At 35.9% G+C, this 25,902-nt stretch overlaps 2 protein-coding genes across 5 annotated transcripts in view; both read right to left on the reverse strand.

Moving 5' to 3' along the window:
* Positions 1-40: 40 nt before the first annotated feature.
* Positions 41-7,565, reverse strand: LOC135694132 (uncharacterized). 2 transcript variants are annotated; one of them, XM_065212819.2, is made up of 3 exons: positions 2,391-7,565; positions 1,340-1,483; positions 41-518 (listed from the first exon to the last, which is right to left on the reverse strand). In XM_065212819.2, the coding sequence occupies exons 1-3, from the start codon at positions 5,283-5,285 to the stop codon at positions 234-236; spliced, it is 3,324 nt and encodes a 1,107-aa protein (XP_065068891.2). In that variant the 5' UTR covers positions 5,286-7,565; the 3' UTR covers positions 41-233. The 2 variants fall into 2 exon arrangements, with proteins under 2 accessions (XP_065068891.2, XP_065068892.1); XM_065212820.1 differs by lacking the exon at positions 41-518 and having other exon boundaries at positions 1,346-1,574.
* A 137-nt stretch (positions 7,566-7,702) lies between these two features.
* The window catches only part of LOC135694133 (phosphorylase b kinase regulatory subunit beta), a 35,904-nt gene continuing 17,704 nt past the window's right edge, over positions 7,703-25,902 (reverse strand). For 2 of the 3 annotated variants that reach the window (XM_065212821.2, XM_065212823.2), the window contains 22 exons: positions 25,150-25,296; positions 24,423-24,532; positions 23,433-23,485; positions 23,227-23,320; positions 22,338-22,421; positions 21,101-21,205; positions 19,572-19,654; positions 18,551-18,641; positions 17,482-17,549; positions 16,822-17,046; positions 15,770-15,947; positions 14,783-14,851; positions 14,215-14,274; positions 13,555-13,628; positions 13,232-13,301; positions 12,602-12,696; positions 12,088-12,155; positions 11,478-11,539; positions 10,658-10,765; positions 10,032-10,106; positions 8,464-8,517; positions 7,703-7,938 (listed from right to left, as the gene is read on the reverse strand). In XM_065212821.2, coding sequence (XP_065068893.1) covers positions 7,804-7,938; positions 8,464-8,517; positions 10,032-10,106; positions 10,658-10,765; positions 11,478-11,539; positions 12,088-12,155; positions 12,602-12,696; positions 13,232-13,301; positions 13,555-13,628; positions 14,215-14,274; positions 14,783-14,851; positions 15,770-15,947; positions 16,822-17,046; positions 17,482-17,549; positions 18,551-18,641; positions 19,572-19,654; positions 21,101-21,205; positions 22,338-22,421; positions 23,227-23,320; positions 23,433-23,485; positions 24,423-24,532; positions 25,150-25,296 — 2,108 coding nt within the window. In that variant the 3' untranslated portion in view covers positions 7,703-7,803. The remainder of the gene's footprint in view (positions 7,939-8,463; positions 8,518-10,031; positions 10,107-10,657; positions 10,766-11,477; positions 11,540-12,087; positions 12,156-12,601; positions 12,697-13,231; positions 13,302-13,554; positions 13,629-14,214; positions 14,275-14,782; positions 14,852-15,769; positions 15,948-16,821; positions 17,047-17,481; positions 17,550-18,550; positions 18,642-19,571; positions 19,655-21,100; positions 21,206-22,337; positions 22,422-23,226; positions 23,321-23,432; positions 23,486-24,422; positions 24,533-25,149; positions 25,297-25,902) is intronic. The other variant, XM_065212822.2, reaches the window with a different exon arrangement.

Consider the following 25,902-nt stretch of genomic DNA (forward strand, 5'->3'; position numbering starts at 1 on the left):
CTGAATCGCATATACACATAAAATAAGGGGACTCTGCGAATGTTTGAATAGTAACTCTATTGTGGATACGAATACAATGCAAAGTATAATTTAGAAGATACAATAGAGGACATGTTTACAATGACTTCTACAATATACCAATTTATGATACAAGATAAAATTTCTTCAGTAAAATTCTGCAGCTTTTAAATAGGGAAGATTACATAGGGTATTTATTTACAAAAGCACCAAAGTCAAACTGACATCTCGTCACTAAATCTATCCCTTTCTTTATCTTTGTAATCTAAATTATCTTTTTTATTAGTGTGTTTAATATCATTTTTTGGGCGCTTGATCTTCTTCTTGAAAGTATTTTGGCTACTTTTGCTTTCTATGGAGTCATCATTCCTTTTAAAACTCTCTTTGACGTGTTTCAGTCTTTCAGTCTCAGAATCAATTTTGCTATATTGAGCCTGGGTGGTGTAGAGCAGCCTTAGTGCCTCTGCTGTGTCGTCAGCCTCAATCGTTTTTTGTTTAAGCTGGAATTAGAACAACCTTGTTGATAAACCCTCTCATTCAAAAGTCATCAATAAACATAAAATCAGAGGGTTAAGTTAAAGTGTTAAATTGAAGAAAATAGGGACAAAACCACCCTATAGCGCCAACAATTTCGTGCTTCGTCGCGACACATTCAATCTCGCAGGTGTGTGGGAAACGAAATGTTGGTCAAAGAAGGCCGTTGATACAACGCTTACTTCAACCCTATACCTACAATAAGATATGTGCAGCTACCTTTTAAGTGATGATGGCCTACAGGGGCATATGGCTAGATACATTCTATCAGCTTTTCAAAATGTTCCATTGCTTTACTATCTGTAAAAATACTATATGGCTACTTCTATGTAATTTTTTCATATCCCATTCTATTTCGCTTCTTGCAATGTCAACAGTTAGCTTACATGGATGATATTCATGTATCTTTGTGAATGAAATCTTTGGATTAGAATACAGCATGCACATTTTTCACGTCTTTGGCAAGAGAAACGTCAAATGACGTCAAAAACGTTATTTGTACTCATATCAAAATCAGATAAAGTAAAAGACATAAAATTCAGTTTGAAGCGTTTGCTAGTCCTTGCAAGAAAATACAGTAAACAGCAGATAACACGAACCTCGTAGGGGCCAATGAGACTGTTCAATATAGCAAATAGTCTCGTTATTGGGGATTTTACTATGAACATATAGGGCAAAGGGGAATTTATGTAAGTTTGACTTAGCGAACGTTCGAATTATCGAGGGTTTGAGTTATCAGGAGCTCACTGCATTATCAAAATGATACCACAGTTAAATAATTTCTTACCTTATCTTCAAGACCACTAGTGTAATCCCTTGTTTGACGTATTTCGTCTTCAAGATTCAAAATTCGATCGATTAGTTGGTCCTCCGTTTCACAGCTGACAAACCTTTGCTTAACTGTGCTGTTTCGGTGTTCTTTCTCGTTAAGCTGGTAAAATAAAATTTCGATAGACAACTGCATACAACTACAAGAGGTCTGATGTTGGATAGACTTCGTGTCGTCCTTTCAAGACATATTTCTGAAAAAGTCACAGGGTTTTTGTTAAGATATCGAGGCACCACCATAAGATTGTAAAGAGATAATTTATTCAATTTAAAAAATGTTGTGTAAATATTACAATTTAATTCGCCACAACTCAGAAAAATTATGTTAAAAGCGATGCAATGTTATTTTGAAAAGTTTTAAGAAATTTTTATGGCTACATATGGTTACACATTGATATAGATCTTTTTACAGCTTTTATTAATTTCTAATAAGCAAACATATTTTTAAAGAAGTCGATCATAAAACTCAATGAAATATGATTTGCTAGCATCAGGTAATAAAATTTAGGCTTTATCAAGAAAATTCTAGCTAACTGGCAGCACAGATTTTAGTGGAAATTTAGCCCTGGTTCAAAGATTATGCCCGCAAGGATGAAGAATTGTGAAGCCCTTGAAAGATGACAAGATCGCTTTATATGTCTCCCCTGAAAACTACCTATAACTGCGAGAGCAGAACATGAGGTCTGCTGTCTATATTATTCTATATTATCAGTCTATATAAGGCAATATAAAAGTACTTCAATGTTAATAACAAGAGTTTTTGGTCAAGTATTAGCTTATTTAGCGGTACATCGATGGAAGATACAATACCAATGTCGAAAGAAAAGAATGCGAAAGCCGAAGAAGGACTCGACGACCATTTGCAATAGTCTTAAAAGAAATGATTAATCAGAAAAACGAAAACCTTCTTGTTAAAAAGGATCAAGACACAACTCGACAACTTCATCAATTCTGCTCAATGACAACAATTTTATTCAAGAAAAGGTTTAATTAGGTTTTCCATAACGTACCGAATTGTTTTCTGGGAATTGTTCGTGCTCAGATCTTTGAAATAGACATTCCTGTTGTGTTTCAAACCCTTCCTTGAGATAATCCGTTGAATGTCCGGTTTCCCAATTTCTATGGTTTCTACCTAAGAACCTGGCTGAACCTTCCCTTGTTTGAAGCGCTCCAGATAATGGCAAAGGTTTAGAACTCGACGTATACTTGGGAGGTAAGTCTAAAATCATTCTTTCATTACTGCTATGCGTATGACATCTCCGCTCCCGATCACTGCAAGGTCGTCTATTTTCAAAGCCTGACGCTGTGTTCATATTATCCACCTTTAGCTCAAGGTCATATTCGCCCTCTAAGAATCCTTGCTCCCTAAATGTGCTACAATCCCTTTTTGATCTACTGGGCAATGTGTACTCTTTTTCTTCATCTGGATTACCAGTCCTTCTTGTCATTTCTACACCGTCTCGGGCATAGCCACTAGACCTCAAAGCTCCTTCGAAGTTCCTACCACTTGAAGAGTCAAGCGATCTTGATCTTTGTCTTGAAAACGCACCTTGGTAAATCGGCTTTGAAGATGCCCTGCCAATTCGATCAACTGCTAAATGTGGCTGCGAAGGAGCAATAGCAGGTGCAATTGGTTTGTTTTTGCTTGACGTTGCGTCGGCTTCATGGTTCATTGCATAATCGAAAATACGAACGCTAGACGATTGGCCGCTGGTGTTTTGGTCCCCAAGATCAAAGTCTCGTTTTTTTCCATGCCCACGGGGCGATGATTTGAAGCATTGTCTATTTCCATCCATTTCTAGGAACTGGACTTTCTTCTCAATACTGTTATCCATTCTTCCGTTCGTATTAAGGTTTTTGGCAGACACTGTGACTTCTAATTCGCTAATCTTTGATCGCAAAAACCTTATTTCTTTTTTCAAGCCCTCAGAAGCCTCTTCGTAATTTCGTTTTAGCATTTGTATTCTTTTCGCAAATTCTTTTGCAAACTGTTTTTGTATATCTTCTCTTTCCTTTCGAAGAACAATCACTTGCTTTTCTTCAAACTCGTTCAGCTTCTTTTGCAAATCAGAATTTTTCGCCTCCAGTTCCATGATTTTATCAATCCTTTCAGCATCATTATCAAGCTCCATTTCATTTTTGTTCTCTCTCATTCGTAATTCTTCACGTAAAACACAGCATTCGCTTTCTTTTCTTCGAATCTCCTCCGCATCTCGACGAAACCGTTCACTTAGAAGATTTCTCTCTTTGCGTTCTTTATCTAACATTTCTTTAAAGAAGCCGGACTCCTCATCGAATTTCTTAAGCTCTCTCCTCAACGCTTCACTTTCTTCATGAGACTGCTTGAGTTCCTCGCCTAGTAAAGACATCTTTCTTTCAAGATTCAACTTTTCTCGCTCCAGAATCTTACAGTTATCAAGAGCCTTATTTGCCTCTGTTTCCTTCAATGACATTCTATTTTTCATTGCCTTCTCAGTATTCCTGTGCTCTTCGAGTAACTTCTGTAACTCATCCTTCTCTCTTCTCAACAGATCAATCTCATGAGAAAAATCTTTAATTTCATTTCGTAGATAGCCTTTTGCTTCCTCATTGTCATTGATAACAACATGTTTTGAAGAAAGCTCTTCTTCAAGGCATTTAATGCTTTTCTCGTAGTTCCTCAAGGCTCTTTCCTTGCTCTGATTTTCGGCTTGGAGATCTTCAAGCTTGTTTCGCAAACTTTCGTTCTCTAGCACTGTTTTCTTTAACCTTATTTCATACTCCGAATTTAACCTACTTGAAAATTCATTCAAAATGCTCATTTTACTACAATTGTTATCGTCCAGTTCTTTGACTCTACCTGCAAGCTCGTCTTTGTGTCTTTCCAGTTTGTCAACTTGTGCACTCAGCCGTTCATTCTCTCTTCTCAGTTTTTCAAACTGAAACTCATATTCCTTGCTAACGCTTTCCCTCAGCTCCCTTTGAACCTTTTCTTCATAATCCTTAACGCTATCGAAAACCATTGAGACTTCTTTTTCTTTGCTTCGTAGCTCAGTTTTCAGCTCTGAAAAAATCTTTTCATAACGCTCGCGTTGCACATCCATTTCTTTAGCATATTTTTCCTCAAACTTTTCTCTTATTGCTATCTTCTCGTTAAAGGAACTCGTTTCTAGGTTCGCTTTCATTGTTTTGAACTTCGACTTCATCTCAAGCTCCTTAACATTGGACTCTTGCTCTTTGTTTTTCAACTCAGACTCAAGCCTTCTGTTTTCATGCTTCAAGTTAGTGATTGTTCTTCTTAAATCATCAACAGCCAAACGAAATTTGGATGATTCCTGCTGTAGTTTCGAGTTGTAATCAAACTCAAGCTTGTCCTTCAACAACCGTCTTTCATCTCGAAAACTCCTCTCTAGGGTATCTTTTTCCGTTTCATACTTGTCTTCAAGCCGCAGCCTTGACAAAAACTCCTCGGCACTGATGACATTGTTCTTATCCATTTTTATATAAATAGGCATCCCTTTATCTGTCATGTATATTCCGGAATCTTTCGGCCTAGAAGACTCACCTTGGTCATTACCAATTTTTCTTTCGAGTTCCGAAACGCGCTTCCTAAACTTGTCGATCAATTCATTTCTGTCCTTGATCAAACTATCAACTATTTCCTCCTTTTCCTTCTTATGCTCTTCCTTTAAAATATCTTTCTCAAGAATAAACCCGCGAATGATCTCTTCTGTATCGTCTCTCGTTTCCAGTCGACCACCCTTCAGCTCATAAGCATTAGGCCTCGTCTTTCCAAAATGACTGCTCTTTGCGGCCTCTTTTGGACTGCTGGCCATATTACGTCTCACTGTTTCTTCTGGGATAGATTCGACATCACTCGTAGTGTCGGAAAGAAACTCAGGGTCTCCACCCTCAAGCATTGCCATACTAATATGAGCAGCAATTCCACCAGCTTGAGCTCTTGGAGCGTCAGCCACGCTCTCTCTTCAATCAAGTTTTCCATTTACTTGTATTAATGGCGGGTGGCAGAATTCTGTTTGGCATATACGCGGGAAAGGACGGCGATGAAAATTGTCTTATGGTAGATTGTTTGTAATAGTTGCAAGTGAGCTGGAAATACCAAATTGCCTTAAAGAATAACCTGATTTTCACAATTCAATTACTATTTGACGCTAATTACGATTGCCAACAGAAATCCAAAACATAAAGTGTTAACATATTACTATGTGTCAATCCCTGTTCTTCTTCGGAAAATAGTTTGCGTTAAAATAACGAAAACAGATCCACAAACATTCAAAACAAAAACTTATGTCAGTTAAGGGTTATTGACTCATTAATGTCCTTGCATGGTTCAATTTAAAATTCTTTAAGAAGTCTGAAACTGCTCCATTTTTAATTGCTCAAATGAAGGCCTTTCAGCCATCACAACAGTGCAGGCGCAAGAAAAATCGGTATTTCAAACGCTCCGAAACCGCTTTCGTCATTGCAGAAAAAGTATAATCTCAGATTGCACAGCAACAAGTTCAACTAAAGAATATATACCATTTCTAGAAACAGGAAAATACCAATTTATGGATATACTCAGGACAGTTCGTGGTGGCAAAGACATTAACTACATAACAAAAATCGAAGAAAACAAATCATTTGATTGTTTTGCTTGATCCAAAACAGAAGACTTGATATACACAATAAAACCTATAATGTTTTCATCCATGCGGGTAGTTTGTACCCACCAAGCTGAAGCCACTGTTGAAGCTAAAAAGGCGGTGCTCAAAACAGCTTTCTTTCTGCAAAACACGCAAATAAGAATTCCTAATGAATAGCATAACCTTATGAGCAAGGACTATGCTTACTTTTATTTATGTTTTCGAAACAATTAAGAAGAATTCATGTGACTGGTATTTGCTGAGTACACCTTGCTTCTTACAATATTACATACATCATACATAATTTTATTTGATATGCAGGTTTTGCTAATTGGCAGCACTTTGGTCCAAGGTGCAAGGCAGCATGCCTCAAAATATTTTCAATTTCACAATAAGGTACCTAAAGAATACCCTTGCCACACAGAAAAACCTGAAAAAGTGGAACTTGAGCCAGACTTCAGACTGTTCCTTCTGTTTTCTGCCAGAAACCCTCCTTCACGTTGTTGCTGGCTGCAAAACATATCTTGAACAAGGCCGATACACCTGGCGTCATAACTCTATCTTAAATTTTCTAGCAACGTCTCTTAAAGCTGTTAATGAATCTACCATCTACGCTGATATCCTGGCTATCTTTCACCATCAATCATAACTGGAGAAAACCTTCGCCCAGATCTTCTCTTGAAGACTAACAACAATTACCTATACATCTTAGAGCTAACTGTTGGTTTTGAATCCAATCTTGACTCAAATGCAACAAGAAAACACAGCAAGTATGCTTCTCTCCTATATGATTTACAGCGGCAGTTCAAAGGTGTCTCTTTTGTGAATCTTTCTATGAGCTCTCTTGGCATCTTTGGCAATTCCTGCATCACCTTCTTCTTCAAAATGTGTGACTCTCTCTCCATCGATCAACAACAAAAACGGTATCTCATCTCTAAACTTTCCAACTTTGCCAACCATATACTACGTACTATATATTTTGTTGCAAAAATAAACCATGGACTAATCCAGAATTACATCCTTTTGAATTCTGGTTGTGTTACTTTTCTCAGTTTTCCCTTTGACCTTAGAATGGTTATAGTATTTTCTTGTAAAACCAGGCTAGCCAAGTGCAAATTACATTGTAATAGTGAGATTTGTAATTGTAGTTTAAATTGAATTGAAAATTTAATGTTTCCATTAATATTTTTAGAACGAATAAGTGATTGGTTTCAAATCTATTGTACTCGTTCTTGACTGAATTCGTTCAATTGAAATATATAACCATTATTTAATGAAAATTATTGCTTACCGGTCTGTCATAAAGTGTTCGATGTCGTAACAGAGCTGGATCCGCTATTTGGTGTATAGAACAGGTCCGGTTCTAAGTTGCTACTCCGAGGTTCACGGTTGATGCGATCATCGGGCAACCTGATGATTATATTGTTTTCCTAAAGTAGCCTGAATCATGACACAATTTTCAACTGAAATTGCATTAATAGAACTTGATGTCTCCCAAGAAGCCGATTAAACTACCCCACCATCCAACTCCCTCCTCTGCAGCTCAAATTGAGACACTTTCCCAGGTGATGAAAACATTTAACTCAGGACACAACACCAAATGACCGGGGTCAAGTTTTTCTTTTTTAATAAGTTTCCCTATTGATCAGCTTCTCATTTGACCATGACATGTGAAAGGAATAACATAATGATACAACTTGTCGTTGAAAGCGTAAATGCATGCGTAATGTGGTATTATCATCAATGCACAATTCTTACACAAATATACTCATATAAAACAAATACTGTGTCCATACATTTAGGAAATGGAGCAAGCATTCTCTGGGCGAAATGATACAGATTTTTCAAGCAGTTTGTTTACGATCGCACGTGCGTAATAAGCCATTGTTCCGGAATTTTCTGCCTGTCCCAAGTTATAGAATGCTGATTCACTCTGGAAAAAAATTTGTTTCTGTAAATGAATGGCCTTTAATTGCTCGTACATATTTTAATAGTTCGTACATATTTTACAGTCCCACAGTCACCATCAGGCCAGCCGAGAGGTTTCGAAGGCATTGGGGCAAAAGGGAAAGAAGAGGTCCCCTGGGAGCGGACCGAGCAATTTTTTTTGCGACAACGCACTTTAGCTTAGCTTAAAATGCATTTCAGAATATTTTTGCAGTCATTTCTTAGTTTAAAACATTTCTTCGCAATCGTTTAAAACGTTTTACTTTTTAGTTATACTTTTGCTACCTTAAACTGGAACTCATTACTTTATGAGGCCCCTAGCCCTTGAGGTGCTGGAGCAATTTGATACCTACCTTGCCCCTCTCTCGGCATCCCTGAATTCACCATATGCCACTGTTTACCTTTTCAGCTCAAAGAATACTGTCACAAAGTAAAACTGCTCTATAAAATAAAAAATTACCGCATAAAATAGCCGATATAGGGCACAAGAAGGATTATAATTAACACTTACTGCTTCCTCTGAGGTTGGGTCATTCTTGAAAAGTCTGACTGCTTCACTGTGGATCTAAAAGACAGGATGATGCTGTAATTTCAGTTTCATTCAGCTATGGTGGTTATTCATTCTGATTGATTATTTGTGCATTAAACCAACGATGCATGAATGTCATAAGAAATTCTGAGAAAAATGGGGGGGGGGGGGAGGCAGACTGCCTTCAAGCTACGAAGTCAGCTTCAGATCACCCTGTGATGTTAGTTTCAGTTTCAGACAAAGAATCAAAGTGTTGATAGCGCAAAACCATTAATTGATAACATGAATAAATTATTATTCAAAAATTGTTTGCCTTGTTTGAAAATGACTTTTGTAAGACACAAATAAATTTCTGGAATAATAGAATAATTAGAGATGCAAGTCTGAAACACGATTAAGGTAAATAAAAATGAGCCATTCGACTTTAAAATGGTAAACAGAGATGCAAAACTAGATATTAGTCAGTGAAATCGCTGACTAATGTTGACAACATACAAACGACCGATTTGTTATAGACCTGTTATACACGGTTTATTTGCTGTTAAAAAATATGCCTATTTCTGAATGTCAAGAATGAACCACATGATATTTTACATACAAAATGAGCCAACTTGCGCATGTCATGAACTGATCACATGATATTCTAGATAAAAAATGGGCTAACTTGTGCATGTCGTCAACTGATCACATGATATTCTAGATGAAAAATGAGCTAACTTGTGCATGTCATGAACTGTTCACATGATATTCTAGATACAAAATGAGCCAACTTGCGCATGTCATGAACTGATCACATGATATTCTAGATAGAAAAATGAGCTAACTTGTGCATGTCATGAACTGTTCACATGATATTCTAGATACAAAATGAGCCAACTTGCGCATGTCATGAACTGATCACATGATATTCTAGATACAAAATGAGCCAACTTGCGCATGTCATGAACTGATCACATGATATTCTAGATAGAAAAATGAGCTAACTTGTGCATGTCATGAACTGTTCACATGATATTCTAGATACAAAATGAGCCAACTTGCGCATGTCATGAACTGATCACATGATATTCTAGATACAAAATGAGCAAACTTGCGCATGTCATGAACTGATCACATGATATTCTAGATAGAAAAATGAGCTAACTTGTGCATGTCATGAACTGTTCACATGATATTCTAGATACAAAATGAGCCAACTTGCGCATGTCATGAACTGATCACATGATATTCTAGATACAAAATGAGCCAGCGTTTTGAATGTCATGAACTGATCACATTATATTTTTAAGATAAAAAATGAGCCAACTGTTGCATGTTATGAACTGATGACATGATATTCTAGATACAAAATGAGCCAGCTTTTGCATGTTGTGAACCGATCTCGCGAGATTGCAGACATAAAACGGGCTAGCTGTCGTTTGTAAAAAAACGGATAAAATGCACGAAAATGTCTAGAAAAGGCACAACAAAAACCAGCGGCTAGTTGATATTAAGCCTGGCAGAATTCCTGACAAAATTGCTGCAAAGCAGAAGTATGCAAGTAAGCCTACCTCATCGAGATCAATACACTGTCGAACTTCAAGTTCTGGGTTTCTTTCTAATATTGTCGCGATAACAGTCAAAAGCTACAAATAAAAAAGACCGACTTTATACAGAAGTACTGTACGCATAAATACTAGACCAATAATGGTATAAAATAAGGATAAACAGGGCCGTAGGTAATATTGTTTAAGAGGCGGGTTCGTGCCCCCCCCCCCACCCCCCGCCCACATAACAATAATTCTTTGCAGACAACGAAAATCCTTTTTGTTTCTATTTTTCCAAAACAGTGCCTCCCTCGTTAAATCTATCTTTCCTCGGTACTGAGGCTACAACTACCAGCTGTGTTTTGCGTAAGTCAAATATTCATTGAAAAATGAGTCACACCAGCAAACAATGCACTTTAACAATTTGAAATCATATTTATCATTATGGCGCATACCTATCATCGAAGAAATTGAAGACCCTAATATTTGGAAGGTGTATTTGATCGCCCGATTTTCTAACAGCAACTGTAAACAAACTTTGCTCGCAATTATCAGGTGAATATGAAAAGTGTACTAAAATAACAATATTCTGATGAATCCGCAAATTTTGCAGAAAAAATTGAATATTAAAAAATTTGCAATAATTTCACCTCAACAATAGATTGCCTGAATTCAGGGTGCTTTATTGTCGACAACATCTCTTCAACACGCAATGAAAAATCCACCTCATTGGCAGTCATCTCAGACAATGTTGGCTGCTACATAAATGGGCAGAAGAATGTAGCTAAACTCATTACAGCCACAAAAGTTAGCATTGCTTCTATCTTAGTTAGCTTTGAAAAATAAAAGTACTCAAACTTTAGTCATTTTATGTCCCTTAGTCCTTTTTCCAAAAAAATTAATTTTAACAATTTTTTTGCAGTACAGAACTTGAAAATGGCTTTATTTTCAAGGAATTTTTCATGGCTTCATTTAAATTTCCTCGGAGTATAAAACGTCAGAATAAGGGTCCGAAAGAACACGATACATAAAGTGTATACTAGTCAAGATTCTTGAGCTTGCACATATATATATATCAAATAGGTAAATACATAAAATATGATATATAACATATGAAGTGGAAATGTAATTAAGCTGGATAAATGTGCCGAGGCTGGTTTTAACAGTTTGGTAAATATCCCAGGACATTATGCTAAGTCGTTTGGGAAATACGTTTATAAAGAAAGTTTATATGCTAAAGCGCAGACATTTGCTATAGTCGGGAACGATAAAATACTACTTTTCAGTATTGTTCAGAATGGCACCGCATAATCAAAATCTACCATATTGCTAACAGCTCAAAGTTATAATAGCATTACTCTAGTTCTAAAACATTATTATTACTTTTCATCGTTGGCTGATAACATTGTGCTTTGGTCTGAAAATTTCGTTTCATATCATTAGGTAAACGAGATGTGGCCATCACATTACCTGCGGCAAATAATGAGAGCCAAGTCGCAAGCCACCGGGTACACATTCAAGAATAGTCCACACTGAGAAAGAATGCAGGATGATTAATTCATTTGCTAATTTTAATTTCTAAGAAATGACAGCTGACAGTATCTGCATTATCAACAAACTAGATTGCATCAACCGAGCTTGAAACTAGTGAAAAACGAGTAATTGTTCATTTCGCTTCTCGTATTCTAATGGCACAATATCATGTATCTACCCGGAATACGATTTTATAGTACAGACAGATTATTTCGTTTCGCATTTTTCTTAAATAAAATAATACAATGATTTATCAAGAACATGCCAACTGAAAAATGACGCTTATTATCTTCCTGCGATTTTCACTGCAATTTCACAATCGCCAATCTACATTTGCATTTACTAACACAAGGAAAGAAACTACAACCACTGACCCCGAGAGAACAATGGGACAACGGCTAAAACAATGTGATTTCGGGATAAAATTGAGCCATTACATTAAACAAACTGATAGGCCTAGTTTCTTGTTTTCTCTGATAATGGCTTCGTCACAATACTATATTAAGTAGCTCTATAATACTATTATAGAGTTACTTTAGAGTCTTACCGCTGGAGTAGAAATGGGACGGAACACGATTCAAAGCTCCCTCTAACTGCCTCATCTGTAGCCAACTCCTGTAAAAACATACAAAGTTTCGAGCTTAGTACCTTGCAGAATATCATAAGAACAAGTCTTTAAGGAAATACAGAATATTGGAGGTGGTTGAGACAAAACCGTATACTACAACAGTGAACAATTTATAAGGATATGTAACGAATAAAAACACCGCTTTATCATTAACATGACAAATAAATTGATTGAAAAATTTAAAAGTCTCATTAAATGACGACACGATGTAGCCTTCGCTTTCCAGACAGATAACTTAGTGGGGCTGACAAGGCCCATAACAGGCAGCAATCGTGCAAATTGTGATAAAATCATGAAACTTGGTGAAAATACACAATTTGATATTCGTAACAAGATAGGATAACGTCTAGGATAGGATAAAATACACAATTTGCACCGTTTTTCAGCTTATCGACCTCACTAACTTGTAAACAAGACAAGAAAACGTCCTTACCTTGGAGTGACATCCCAAAATAGAACATTTCCTTTTTTGTTCAGAAGACTTTTCAGGAGCTGCTTAATCGCACTCGGTGGCAGACTGTATATCGACTAAAATGAGGATATATGCATGGAAAATGAGCATACAAGTTAGGAAAATGAAATGATCGTGAAATGGGGGTGCAGAAAAAATGACTCGTATTTTGCATTTTCCATTCGTGCAAATAAGTAAAAAATATACACTTAAATGTTCCTTAGATTTTTGATACAAAATTCGAGACTTGTTACAAACTTCATTTTCAAAATTTAAACTTTCTACACGTGAAAAATACTTATGAAATGTTTGTGAAATAGATTATTTTAGTACGAGATCCTGCCTCTGAAAATGAATTGGAGAATCGAATTGATGACTTTGCAAACCAAGACTGAAATTATTGGCAGCCATTCATCTCTCCATAAGCTCTCTGTAAAAAGTGGCCAGAGCAAAAAGATAAATTCGCAACTGAATGGTATCAATTCTACATTTCATCTACATTTCATGTCATCTGTGCGGCAGTAGACCTAGTTCCTACAAGACATCGTAATACCATAACTGATATTGCACTACTCTAACGCAAACATCAACATCTATAAATCTGTTACTTACCCCCGGCTTTTGTCCCCATTCATCTTCAGTGCAGAGGGAGAGCTGGTTTTTTATTGCTTGTATTATCCAACTGCAAATTACAATCAAACCTTTTACATCACAAATATAGCTCGTAAAACTTAAGAAACTGTCTATAAGCGATATTAGTATTGTACACCGTCAATATTTAAAAGATTGTATTGATCTTAATAAAAATATCAAATTATCAAAATTGGCTATTGATAACTTATTACTTCCCAAATACAAAATCTAGGGTATTAAGCAATTTTTCTTATTAAAATTAGTCAGGATTTATTTCATAAATTGGAATATACAGAACTTACCCAACTCTTAAACGAAGCATGCCTGTAAACAGCTCAGGTTTCGTGCTGAGCAGATCACTTAGGTATATCAACATCTGCAATACAAGAGAGGTTACCCTAGTTAAACTAACAATCATTTTTAGACAGGCCCAGAGTATCATTTGAAGAGATCTTGGCATATAGACGTGTGCTGGTATTGCTCAGATCACAGCTGGAAGTTGGGACAGAAGTAGGGCCATAGTGGCTCTTTCTGCACCTGTCTATAGGCTTGAAAAGTTATGATTAGGAAGTAGCATACAAAATTGTTAAGGCTATGATAATAATCATCAAGAGTTTTGTAAACAGAGACATAGAACACAGTACACAATATAGTTTTCAAAGAGCAAAATTTTGTCTTGAACTGGATCTGGAATCATCACGTGCTTCCATCAAAGCTAGACATTCTTCGGCACCATGACGATGTATTATGAAATTTCTATTGCGGAAAAGTTGCACAAATGGGAATCAAACGTCGTAGTTGGATGGAGATTCTCACAACGTAAAAACGTTGCATGAGAAATCACATATTTCCATCATTCAGTTCTGGTTAAACGCAGGATCTTTGTGCATGAGGGCATAATGTTTATTTGTTGGTTAAAATGATTAGCTTAATAAAAAATGTTTCAGACGAAAATAACAAACCTCTTGTTGAAGAACAGCCTCTCTTGCATTATGGGGCTTGCAAGTTGAGTATATGACACTCTATGAAAATAGACGATATTTTTTAACCACTCATGAAAATTGAAAAGGAGATCAATACATTTTTGCCTAAATATGAAAATTAATTTACTGCGTTTGCAATTGTTATTTTTCCTAGTTCGTAACACTGACTGAATTGGTTTTGTGTGTGTTGGTATACGGCCATGATTTGACAATAAAAGGCTTCAACCTTTTTCAGAGCTTACACGTCGGGCCATTTTTGTAAGTATGCCTATAGCAAACTTTAAACTGAATTTCAAATAGGATTTGATTCTATTACTAAAACACAAGTGAAGATTTTATCCGACTTCAACGAAGAAGTCATTAAGTTACAAACTATACAACTCTACCTTTAATTATTTCTGGGTACTTCAATAAGGACGCTATTAGAATATACTCAAAGAATATCCAGCATTCTGATGTCTCCAAGCATTTTTACAAAACGTTCAGGAAAAAAATATTTTTTGAACATTAAATAACAATATCGTACAAAACGTTTTGCGTAGCTAACCTGTATAGAGGCTGGGGTCATTGGTTCAGAAATGATGTGCTCGTTCTGTCCAAAAATTCCAATCGTAACCTGAAAAAAGTGAAGAATGAAGAATCTAACAGAATTATTTTATTTAACTTCAATGAACTATGAATTGCATACTCAAACGATATATACAAAGACATACACAGATCATAATACTAGTCGTTTTTCATTGAAGGGGATGTTGATTCATGATATAGACACCGTAAAAAGCCATTTATATACCATTGAGGTTTTATCGGTAACTGAACAGTTTCAAATTGCAAATCTTGAAAGGTAGAAAAGGCCTTTGAGAGCTGGATTGAATACCGAAGACTTGATCCACTGAGTCGTGACGTTTTTACGGATTTCCGTTTTATAAAATAACTGAAATAGAGTCTTGTTATTTTTAAAAAGTTTTGATCTCTTTCCAATCAAGACTCCGTATCGTTGGTGAACAATTCTTTCCAGATCGTATACGTTGGTGAACAAACAGACAGTTAAAAGAGTTAAATTTATTTAAGTCGGTCAGGGGACAAAAGTTTTATCAATTTCATCCAGAGAATTTCTAGTAAAATGACACATTAGATAAGTACATATTTTGCCTTGGGTCGTGTATATTACAGTATTAGTGTAGTATTCTTCTGTAGTATACAAATAAAATTGAAATGAATTGAATGAATTGAATCTTCTTATGTCCGATATCTCCCTGTATTGGAGACCTGCAAACTGCTTCTGTCACAAATTATTTCCTGCATTGAAAGACCTTTAAAATGCAATCTCCAAACAGCAGACACCTCGCGACAAAGCGGACACCTCACTACAAAGCGGACACCTCACTACAACAGACAGCATATCTGCCTTCATAGGTTTCCGTTTTATGAAGGTTTCACTAGTACACTTAAGTAATACCGAATTACTAATCACACAATCACGCATAATGCAGTTAGCAATACTACAATTGAACACACAGTATCAGGCTGATACCTGTCGTCCACTGACAAGCATCGTCGTAATAGCAGGGGCAAGACTGTCCACAACTTTGCCAAGCAATGCAGCTGAATACCGCACAACTGACCATAACTTCAAGTAAGACGCCTGTCTGTAGATCTCGTCTATTTCGTCCAAAATTGATCTTCCCATTACTTTAAAATGGTAGTCGTGCCTTGATAAAGTGAAAGGGAAATTTATCAATAAAGCATCAACCTTCTGTTCTAACATAGTGTTATGGTCAAATAAAACATGAAGATATGCACAGTAGGCTTCGGGTTTAGTCACAATTAATGTTGTTTGAAAATATGTGACAAGTAAACAGAGGGTGACTGTAAACAGAGCATTAACTGTGTATCTTTACTTCTTTGAGCTTAAATTTCATGTTACCCTAGCCAGCAGTGTGGCTATATGCGGATTCTATTCTAGCACAGAAAAACGGGAAAATACTTAAGAGGAAAATGTGTTCAAATTTGCAGCATCAAAGGCAAATTTGCTCAATAAACTATAAAGTGGATAATGTGCAAATGAAAAAAATATAATCTTAACTGCGAAACTAAAAACTGGATTGCAAAGAGGTTAGAGGTTGAATGAAAGCTTGACTATATTTAAGAGAAATATTCTTAAAACTACAAAATACCTGGTGAACACATCATTAGTGACATTAGATAAAGAATTAATTTTTAACATTTTTTGTCAATATGATATAAACAATTCCAAAACAAACTAGTAAAGTCAGGGGTATGCATAGCAACATACGTCATAGCAACAAACGTCATAGCAACATACGTCATAGCAACAAACGTCATAGCAACATACGTCATAGCAACATACGTCATAGCAACATACGTCATAGCAACATACGTCATAGCAACATACATCATAGCAGCATACGTCATAGCAACATACGTCATAGCAACATACGTCATAGCAACATACGTCATAGCAACATACGTCATAGCAACATACGTCATAGCAACATACGTCATAGCAGCATACGTCATAGCAACATACGTCATAGCAATCGTAAAGACACAAATTTGGATTACCTTGACAGCAACTTATGCAGAAGGTCGACTTTGGCTCTGAGACTTGTCGTTCTTTGATAGAGCTCAACGATATCTTCCGTTGATTTGTGGTCGTAGTTGGCGCTGTCTTCTTCATCGCGTTCTAGATCAATTTCTCCCCGCAAGTCTGGATTGTAAACCGATTTGAACCCGATGGATGGCTGTAGGGTCTCACTTGGCCGAAACAGATCTTCCGATCGAATATCCCTTTTAAACAAAATACTCCCGTAAAAGCTGGGGAACTTAGAGACCCGTCGACATACAAAATAGAGTTGAAAGGCAAGACAATAAACAGGAATAAACAAAGTACTGATACAAATTTGTTTTGATTTTCGACCTTCAACTATCTATTCTCTTCAGGTAATTTATACTGCAAAAATTTACATTGATAATAAATTAAGATAAAATACAATTGAATAAATACAGACAAAAAATTTTGTTAACATTTGCTTACAAACCAAACGGTTTTCGAAACATATCATTATCGATCTAGAAGGAAAAGCTCTAAAATCGACAAGCAGGGAATAACATGGGTCAGGAAATTAAAAATACACGAAACAGTGCGGAAAACGACTTTTAGCAAAAAAAAGCATTGAACCGGATTATAAAAATTTAATCATTTAAAAGCAGGTACAGACTTACAATGGATTGTCATCTGATTTCGTTCTTATGAAGTCCAAATGTTCAACGCAGGCCGTAGAAACAAATGTCTAAAGTAGATATAAAATCACTCGAGATCTTATTCTAAAAACGCTGCGACTAGAAATAAACAGTGTAAGTTATTAGCGATAAATGAAACTGAGAAAAAAACTGAGAATTTATATAAATTACAAGATCTTGATTTTATTCATCATATCTATACAAAATTTGAATTCAAAGTGTGAGGATGACCTGAACTGAAAGGGTATTCCCTGGTAGAAGAACGGCTCAATATTTCTTGCAATACTTGAAATTGCCGAAGGCTGGCTATACAAACATAAAAATTACAACAAGCAAACATTGCAAAGTGGAAACGTCACAGAAGGTCTAAAGAAGCGCCAGGGAGAAGTTAGTCTGATGTTGGCCTTTGAAAAGTCAAAACTGAAGTTGTTAGAAATGGAATCGATTAAAAATTATAAGGACAAAATTCCAAAATGGGCAACAAGTTGATAAAAAAGGCTAACAGTAAAGGTGTGTGAATTCTCTTGAACTCTTAGTAGTTCTAGCAAAATCACCATCATAGGTGCGCCTTTGAAATTCCCACTCGCATCAAATCAAATGAAATCTTGTTTTGAATTACTTTACACAATATTTTACATAAAAGAAGGCCCTTAAGCATATTCAGTTGGCAAGGAGAAATTAAATACGATATTGACAATGGGTTTCCATGATATCTTGAAACGTTTGTTTTATCAATGACTAATAAAGGAACATAGATCCTGCAAACATAAAAAGTTTCTTTATTCCTGCTGTCTCTTTTTAAGAAAAGCATTATGGACTGCAATGTAATCTCGGTGAATGATTCCTCCAACTAACCTAAAATAATTCCCTTCCTAAAATGTTGTTTTTCTGTGCTCAAAGTCATGCCAAAGTAACCGGCAAACGGAAGAAACCAAATGATAGGCAGTGACATATGCCCTACAATGGTCCATTATATGGACTTTCATTATAATTACGGGCGATACAATCTTATTCATAGATTTTACTGTGATAGAAAATCTAATTCATGTACCTGAAGACGCCCAAGTAAAACTCTGATACCGTTCACATTCCCATTCTTAAGAGCAGCCATAAAATCTAACATTTCTTTGAAGTGAGATCCTCTGTGAAAAGAAAATTTTAAATGAAGGGTGGAAATCAATGAAAAACTCTATTTTATCCTTAAAAATCTGCTACAGTTTATTTAAGAAACAAATATTGAGTGGAACCCGCCTTCTCCTCTGACTAACTGATGTCTTAGGTTCATTTAACAATTATTAAGTTTACTCGGCAATAATTCAACACACGATGAAATACAAAAAAAAGATTGAAATTTGAATATCAAAGTGAAAATTCAACGCCTTATACTATCATACATTTAAATTGAAGAACAAAGGTTCTTTAAAACTTATGCATCATTACCCTCATATACCCTCTTGTAGTAACCTAATTGACTATGCGCAGGAGCATTACTTTATGTGACCCATGTTTATAAAGAGTTTCAGATTACAGTTTACAATATTACAGTTATGTGTGTAGGCCGTTTGAAGTTAATATAAAGTTATCGTTCTGTTCTGTTCAACCCATGCGTTGTTCTATCTCCTTCACATCTTAACACCTCATACCTACAAGTATATAGACATGCTTTCCGTCAAGACTGAATGCATTGAACAAGCATTTTATTTGAAATAAAACCAGCTAATAAACTGCAAACTTTTAGGAACTTTACATCGAGGGGCGATTCACTCTTGCAAATAGCGTACGAGATTTTGCCTAAAACAGAAGGATTTTGGGGGATTTTCGGGCAAAACAATAGGATTTTCACAAAGGTGTACGAGATTTTCTTAGAGTGATTTGCCCCTCGCTTTACATTGATGATCAACTTAAGTTTGTTTGAACGTGTTCTACGTCGGCCTTGTTTCCAACTGCAGTTGCCAAGCTAGACCGTTCCAAGTTTCAAACCAGAAGCTTAAAGTAAATGCATTAGTGACGAACTCAAAATAAGCAGTTTATAATCATATAACTGAAATTGTTTCTAGATCTTCGTGACTGACCTGAAGTTATGATCACGCAGAATAATACAAAGTGTTGGCCTGCCCTGCATGTTCCAACGTTTTCGAATGAACGCCAGAATAGTCTGTACATGGAAAAATACTGTCAAACTAACTGATCAAAATTTATTCTGTTTATTAATTTTTTAATTAATCATCGATCAAATTAATTTTTGCAGTGTAAAAGGTAAGTTTGTGTATCGTTATAAAAAATGGAATCTTCATTTGCCATTTAAGTTTCTATATCAATGGGGAAAAGACAAGTAGATAAAAGGTTGGTTTATGGATATGAAGACAGTTCTTTCATAGCAATATACAAGAGTAAAATAAAAAGCTTATGGTCAACTCAAGTTAACTTATAAAGAACAAGACATGAAAATATATTAAATAAGATGATGTAGGGTCACGTCGCCCTGATTGAGTATACCTGGACACAAATCAAAATATTTATACTTGGCTTAGACTTACATATAAAATCTTTTAGGCTTCTCAGATAAATTTCCAAAGATCAAGAAAATTTGTTTTACTAAATCTTTTGAAAAAGCTGCGATACTTCTTAGTTGTCTTATCGAAAGAAATTTCTGACGTCGCCCTGATTGGGTATGTTTTAGGTATAAGAATATAAGCAAGCGCGCGTGAACACAATTAACACAATAAGTGAGCAAATAGATTAAAGAGCAGTTAAGAAAGACAGGAAGAGTAAAACAAAAATGAGGCTAGAATTAACGCCTAATATTTGCTACGGCTGTAATAAAAAGCGCTGATCATATTCCTATGTAGGATGAATGGGTGTCTTTTTATTGCTAGAATCCTCCCAATTTTGATTGGGTTCTCATTATTAAAGTTTCTTATTTCAATAAGAATTGTTTATGCAAACATTTTATGAGCTGTCTAATGCAAATTTCTCAATTTTTATACGGCAGAAAATCCTTTTTGCGTAGCAAATTTATCTCGAATATTGCTTATCCGTTAATTTACACAGTTTCACAGTGACAAATAGGAACGGAAAAAACCAAAATGAAAGAAAATGGATCTTTTATTCTGAAAGGCATGAAAAGGTATTGAGAGCCGCTGGACTTTCCCGCAGTCTCAATACTGAATTTTGATATAGAACATTTTTCACACAAAATGTGTGTACTTCATGAACTGTCAATTAGGGTACAATTTTGAATACCCAACAGAACGCACTTTCTTTACAGACAAATTAAGCCAACTACAGATAAAAAGTGAGCGCCAGATACTGAAGTGGCTTAAAAACTCATTGCTAACAATGAGCCATTGCGCTACGTAAGCATCCCATGATGCATTTTTAGACTGTCTAAAATCAATTACTGCCATTGTTTGGACCGTCGCCACGCTCGCAAAGGCCCATTGTTAGCAATGAGTCTTTAACAAACCCGTCAATCAACCACCTATTGGCCAATCAACAAACGTCTGAATGGTATTACGTCTATTGATTGGTTAATTGTTGATTGGCAGATGGCTGGAGCCAAATCAGTATCTGCTGATCGCCTTTAAGGCGCGATCAATACCTTAATGCCATCGATTAGTAAGGACATATCCAATGACATGTAGAAATCCGATTCGTCCAGCAATATCGGGTAGGTTGCCACAGTTTTACCAAGCACGCGATATATCTAGAAGAAGAGATTATAAAAATGCATCATAAAAATCAATTCAGTAGACTCCGTTTATATTCACACCGAATCTTGCTTGAAAAATCAGTACTGAATATTTTTGTATATTTTGATATAAATTTTTAGTTTGGTTTTAAGCCGAGTCCACTCTATAAATCATTGTAAATAACTTTCCTTTTTTTTTTTATATTCACATACAATTTTTGCAACACATACACAAATTTACCAGACGATACCACAGGGAGCATGGGATTACATAGCAACCCTGTGGTAATTTACACTCAACATATAAAACTAAATTAACTACAATTTAAAGATGCAAAATTAACGAAAAGAAGAAATAGAAACTATTTCTAGAAAGAGGTGAGGAGAGAGGAAATAAAGACTCTTCCTCAAAACTAGCGCTAGAATGACGCTTTTTGAAATGTTCCTAGAACTAAGTAAAGCTTTTCTTTTTTCAAAGAAGGAAGTTTTCTGATAAATGCAGCATTTCCAACTCATCAACTTTGTTCGATTTGCAATGCTTAAAATATCGCATCAGAACACTGATATAAAGCAGAGCATGATACCTGGTGCTGCTAAGTTTTCCACTGCGTAGCACAGACAACCTGACTTTTTTGAGCGGGTTACGTCATACAAGTTGCACGGGCAGATCTACTATCAGGACGGGGGAGGGGGGTTGACAAAGCACGATTAATTCAATTTTCTTCTTCTTATAATTTTAACCAAACAAAACTTCCCACTAGTCAAAAGTCAAAAGTAAGGCTAAAACTTTGTTTCGTAGTTTTAAACCACATCTTTACCTTCATTCCATTTTAGCAATGGCACGCCATTGGACAAATTGACATCCCCATTTGCTTTATGCATAGGCCTTTTAATTTGTTTAGACTATCGAAGTCTTATATTTGTAGCTTTATTTACAAAGTGGTACACATATTTTTTAATGATTTAGAATTAGCTTGAGATTCCCATTATGTGATTTCCCATTGTCATATCATGAAAAAATGACGGATAAGTGATGTTGAGAAAGTTCACAAAACATATTTGCAGTGTATCAAATAGACGAGAGAACAAAACAAGAGCAAAACAAGTCAAATATACTTTAGAAATTACGGTCAGGTTAAAACTGTACCTTGCTAGTGCCAAGCACGCCGATGGGACGATTCGGTCGCCCTGATAATGCTAATTTCTTGTTCACACCAAGTCTTTCATAAATCTAAATGGAAAAAGATTTAATTCTTTACAGTTAAATGTGAGTTTAAAAATGAAATTTGAAACAGAAAGTCATGAAATCCATTGTCAACAGTTGCGACTGTATAGAGGTATCTGGAGGTGATTCTGGGTGGTTCAAATAACTACAAGGGTCGGCCTACACACAATGCTATACGACCTTGACCTGTTTCTATCTAAAATACCTTAATGTCCTAATAGCCCTTAATAGTCCTTAATAGTCCTTAATAGTCCTTACCGTTCCCAAATTCCACCAGCTTTACAAATTAGGTAGGTATCACAGAACTGACAAAAAAAACATGCAAAAATGTACACTTCTTTGCAAAAAATGTACACTTCTTTGCAAAAAACGAACAAATGAAGAGACAGGGAAAAGTTAATATGAATTTGCTAAAAACAAACAAAGAGAGAGACAGGAAAATTGACGTTTCAGTTCTATAGGAAGCAATTTTTATGCTTGTATTTTTTGTGCTTGTGTCGTGGTGTTCTCATTGGCGAGATCGATCTTAACAAACAGCGTTTATTGCAATAGTGATTTTAATGGCAAGATATCTTCATCTTTTGGTAAACCTATCTATTCCCTTTTTTATTGGTAGCATAAATGATTACTTAGCACTGGGTGAGAACCACGTACTATCATTCTATCATGGGACTACCGTCCTATTGTCATTACTTCAGCCTATCATTCTAAAGCCCTAACCCCCGGAATATTCAAGATAACTATGCCATGCCTTTCAACACGACACTGCTTAAATACTGTTCTCATATAAATGGATTAGAAATGCTCAAACCTTGACCAGATGACTCGGAGCACATATCTGGATTGGCTCAACTTCTTTCGTGGTTTGAGTAACGACACCGTAGGTGGCAAGTGAAGACTTCAAACTACAGATAAAATACAACAACATAACTCAACATTTCCTGGAAATAAAGTTTGTCCATAAGACTTTAACAAGCAGCAGGGCACCAAAAATTGATATAAAGATATGGAACTTACTTTCTGTTTTCTGATATGAGACAAACTTGAATAACTAGATCCTCTCCTGAGTTCTGAAAATCAAAGAAGATTCTTAAAAGATTTCTAAAGTTTGATTAGGAAAGCAGGTTAGTTTTACTCGGACCATCCTTCAATTCAAAGCCCGAAAGTATGTATCTAGGAGCAAGGAAATAAACATTGAAATGGAGGGGGAGGAGTTGTAAAATCTATACATCGTTTGTACGGTTTTGTGCCGTGAAAAAATGGAATTTGATTCTGGAGATAAGAATGATCCTCATGCTCCAAACAGCGCTATCCCACTCTGAAAATTTGGCGCTATACGGTCAGAGAACTTTATACATGGGTTTTATCCTATAAATTCGTTCCTGTTCATGATCGAAAAAGTGAAATACGAGAAAAACGAATCTAATATCTGAAGCCCCAAAAACATGATCATGTTGAGGTCAGCAAACTCGAGGAAAGCCTATGAATAATAGAGAAAACGAAAGTAGGATGCAACAACGTTATCTTTTTTATATTTGACCTTATACTTTTATCTTAAACAGCAGAGGATCTCCAGTCCCAACTAAACGAGTTAAATGTTTTCACAATTAAAGTTCAGATGGAAGTTAATGTAAAATTATATCGTTTGGGAAGAACAAGCTGAAGTCCTAAGTTAAGACGAAATGGCACTTGGGAGATAAGGCTACAGAAAGCGATTCTTACAAGTACCTTGGTGTCACTTTTAAGTCAAATGGTTCTTATAACGAGCATATTGAAAAGGTCAAGAAAAAAGCTGGTAAAGCACATTTTGCTTTAATTTCTAAATGCAAAGAATTGAACGGTTTACTGCCTGGACTGTTTTTATACCTATTTGACCTAATGTTGTAATTAGGTTAAAGGTCATTTTGGCTTAGATACCTTTTTAATAAAAAAGCTTACTGAGAAAAGGTGTCAAAATATGAATTGATTGGATCATGTGACAGGCTAGCTTTCAAACCTCATACAAACCTCAAATAAAGAATAGCGGTAGTGAACTGAAATTGACTTCATTTTAGCTGCCTTCTCAAATAAATGCCTGTTGAGAGGGTCTATTTCACTCGTAGTTACCAAACCATCAACTAAAACAAATTACGTTCAGAACATGATCAGTTTGGAAAGAGTTGGCTACATCATCAGTATGATTCGAGGATACTTCTGATATCAGTTTCCGCTCCTAAAGTCAGGTCTATTATAACCTACCAAGATTATTGGTATATCTTGACAAAAGAACTAAGACAACAGAGGTATTTCTCATGTCACGGTCGATAGCAAGTCAAAAGCGAGAATATAAATCAGATCCTTGATATCAACAATTTTTTCGCTTTTGGATCATCTTATGTTTTCAAGCAAAACTGTCATTTAAGTGCAAATGCACAGAGGTTGTGAGTCGTTTGAGGATATACACTGTCTTATGAGAAGTAAAGACAACTTACGATAATTCAAACGAACGGCTACGCTAGCAGGCTGCTCAACGGACTCCAAAGGACCTCTTGCGGTGAAAAGTCGATAAAATTATAGAAAATAAGACACACCGCAACGTGCCGAGAACAAACAGCAATGAACAGCAGCAAATTAATGGTACCTAATAATACACCCCGGCATACGGGGCTTCATCAGCAAAAAATTTCCTCGAATTTTCGAAGTTAACCAGAAACTTGTTACTAAAGGCCTACTTTTAAATGCATTAAACACATACCAAGCAATTTAGCAAGCAAATACAGAGAATGTCCCCAGAGAAACACTTCTTGGTCGGTATCGGGAATGCGTTCCACGGAGCCAGGTTTGCCCTTCTCTTGTTGTATGTATTCTTGGGGAACATAGTAATACTTTGGCAGAACTTTCTCTGAAATGTTTTAAAGAATAGTAAACAGATCTAAATCTGTCGCAAGGTTTTCTATTTTACTATGAACTTATTAAGGCAAGTGGAAAATACAGTAGAATAGAAACATATCTGAATGTAGTTGAATCGATTGATAACCTTATTGTTTTCCTATTAAAAATCAGATTCATAACATCCTATAAAGTTTTAAAAGAAATCAACCCTTCATGAACACTAGACATTCTGTCACGACCGTGCTAAAATTTTTCTTTAAGTTCCTCAATAAATGAGATGCAATAGAAATCAAAGGCTGATAAAGTTTCCAAAAACTCCTGATTCGTTCAAGCCCTATCTTTTCTGTAAAGCGCCAACATTTTTTAAGGCGCATGATATCCCTTAATATTGAATAGCAGCTTAAAGCTTCAAAAGATCTTGAACTGGATAAAATTTTTGTCTGATTTAACTTTCTCATCGTTTTGTCACGATCAATTATGGGGATGAAGAGTAGAAGCTTTAAGGAAGATCATTGGTAACACCGCGCCTAAAGCCAGCTACGCTCTCAATGTCTTTGAGGAAGCTTTTACAATTTAAAGTCGCTGAAGACCTGTCAGTTATGGGTACTTTCACGGA

This window comes from Rhopilema esculentum, chromosome 11 (genome assembly GCF_057945365.1).
Source record: "Rhopilema esculentum isolate cy_ngs chromosome 11, ASM5794536v1, whole genome shotgun sequence".
Classification (NCBI taxonomy): domain Eukaryota; kingdom Metazoa; phylum Cnidaria; class Scyphozoa; order Rhizostomeae; family Rhizostomatidae; genus Rhopilema; species Rhopilema esculentum.

Coding starts and splice junctions, on each gene's coding strand:
- LOC135694132 (XM_065212819.2), bottom strand. CDS start 5,285: ATGGCAATGCTTGAGGGTGGAGACCCTGAGTTTCTTTCCGACACTACG. Junction 1,484..2,390: donor AATTCCCAGAAAACAATTCG/GTACGTTATGGA, acceptor TTATTTTACCAG/CTTAACGAGAAAGAACACCG. Junction 519..1,339: donor CTAGTGGTCTTGAAGATAAG/GTAAGAAATTAT, acceptor TTCTAATTCCAG/CTTAAACAAAAAACGATTGA.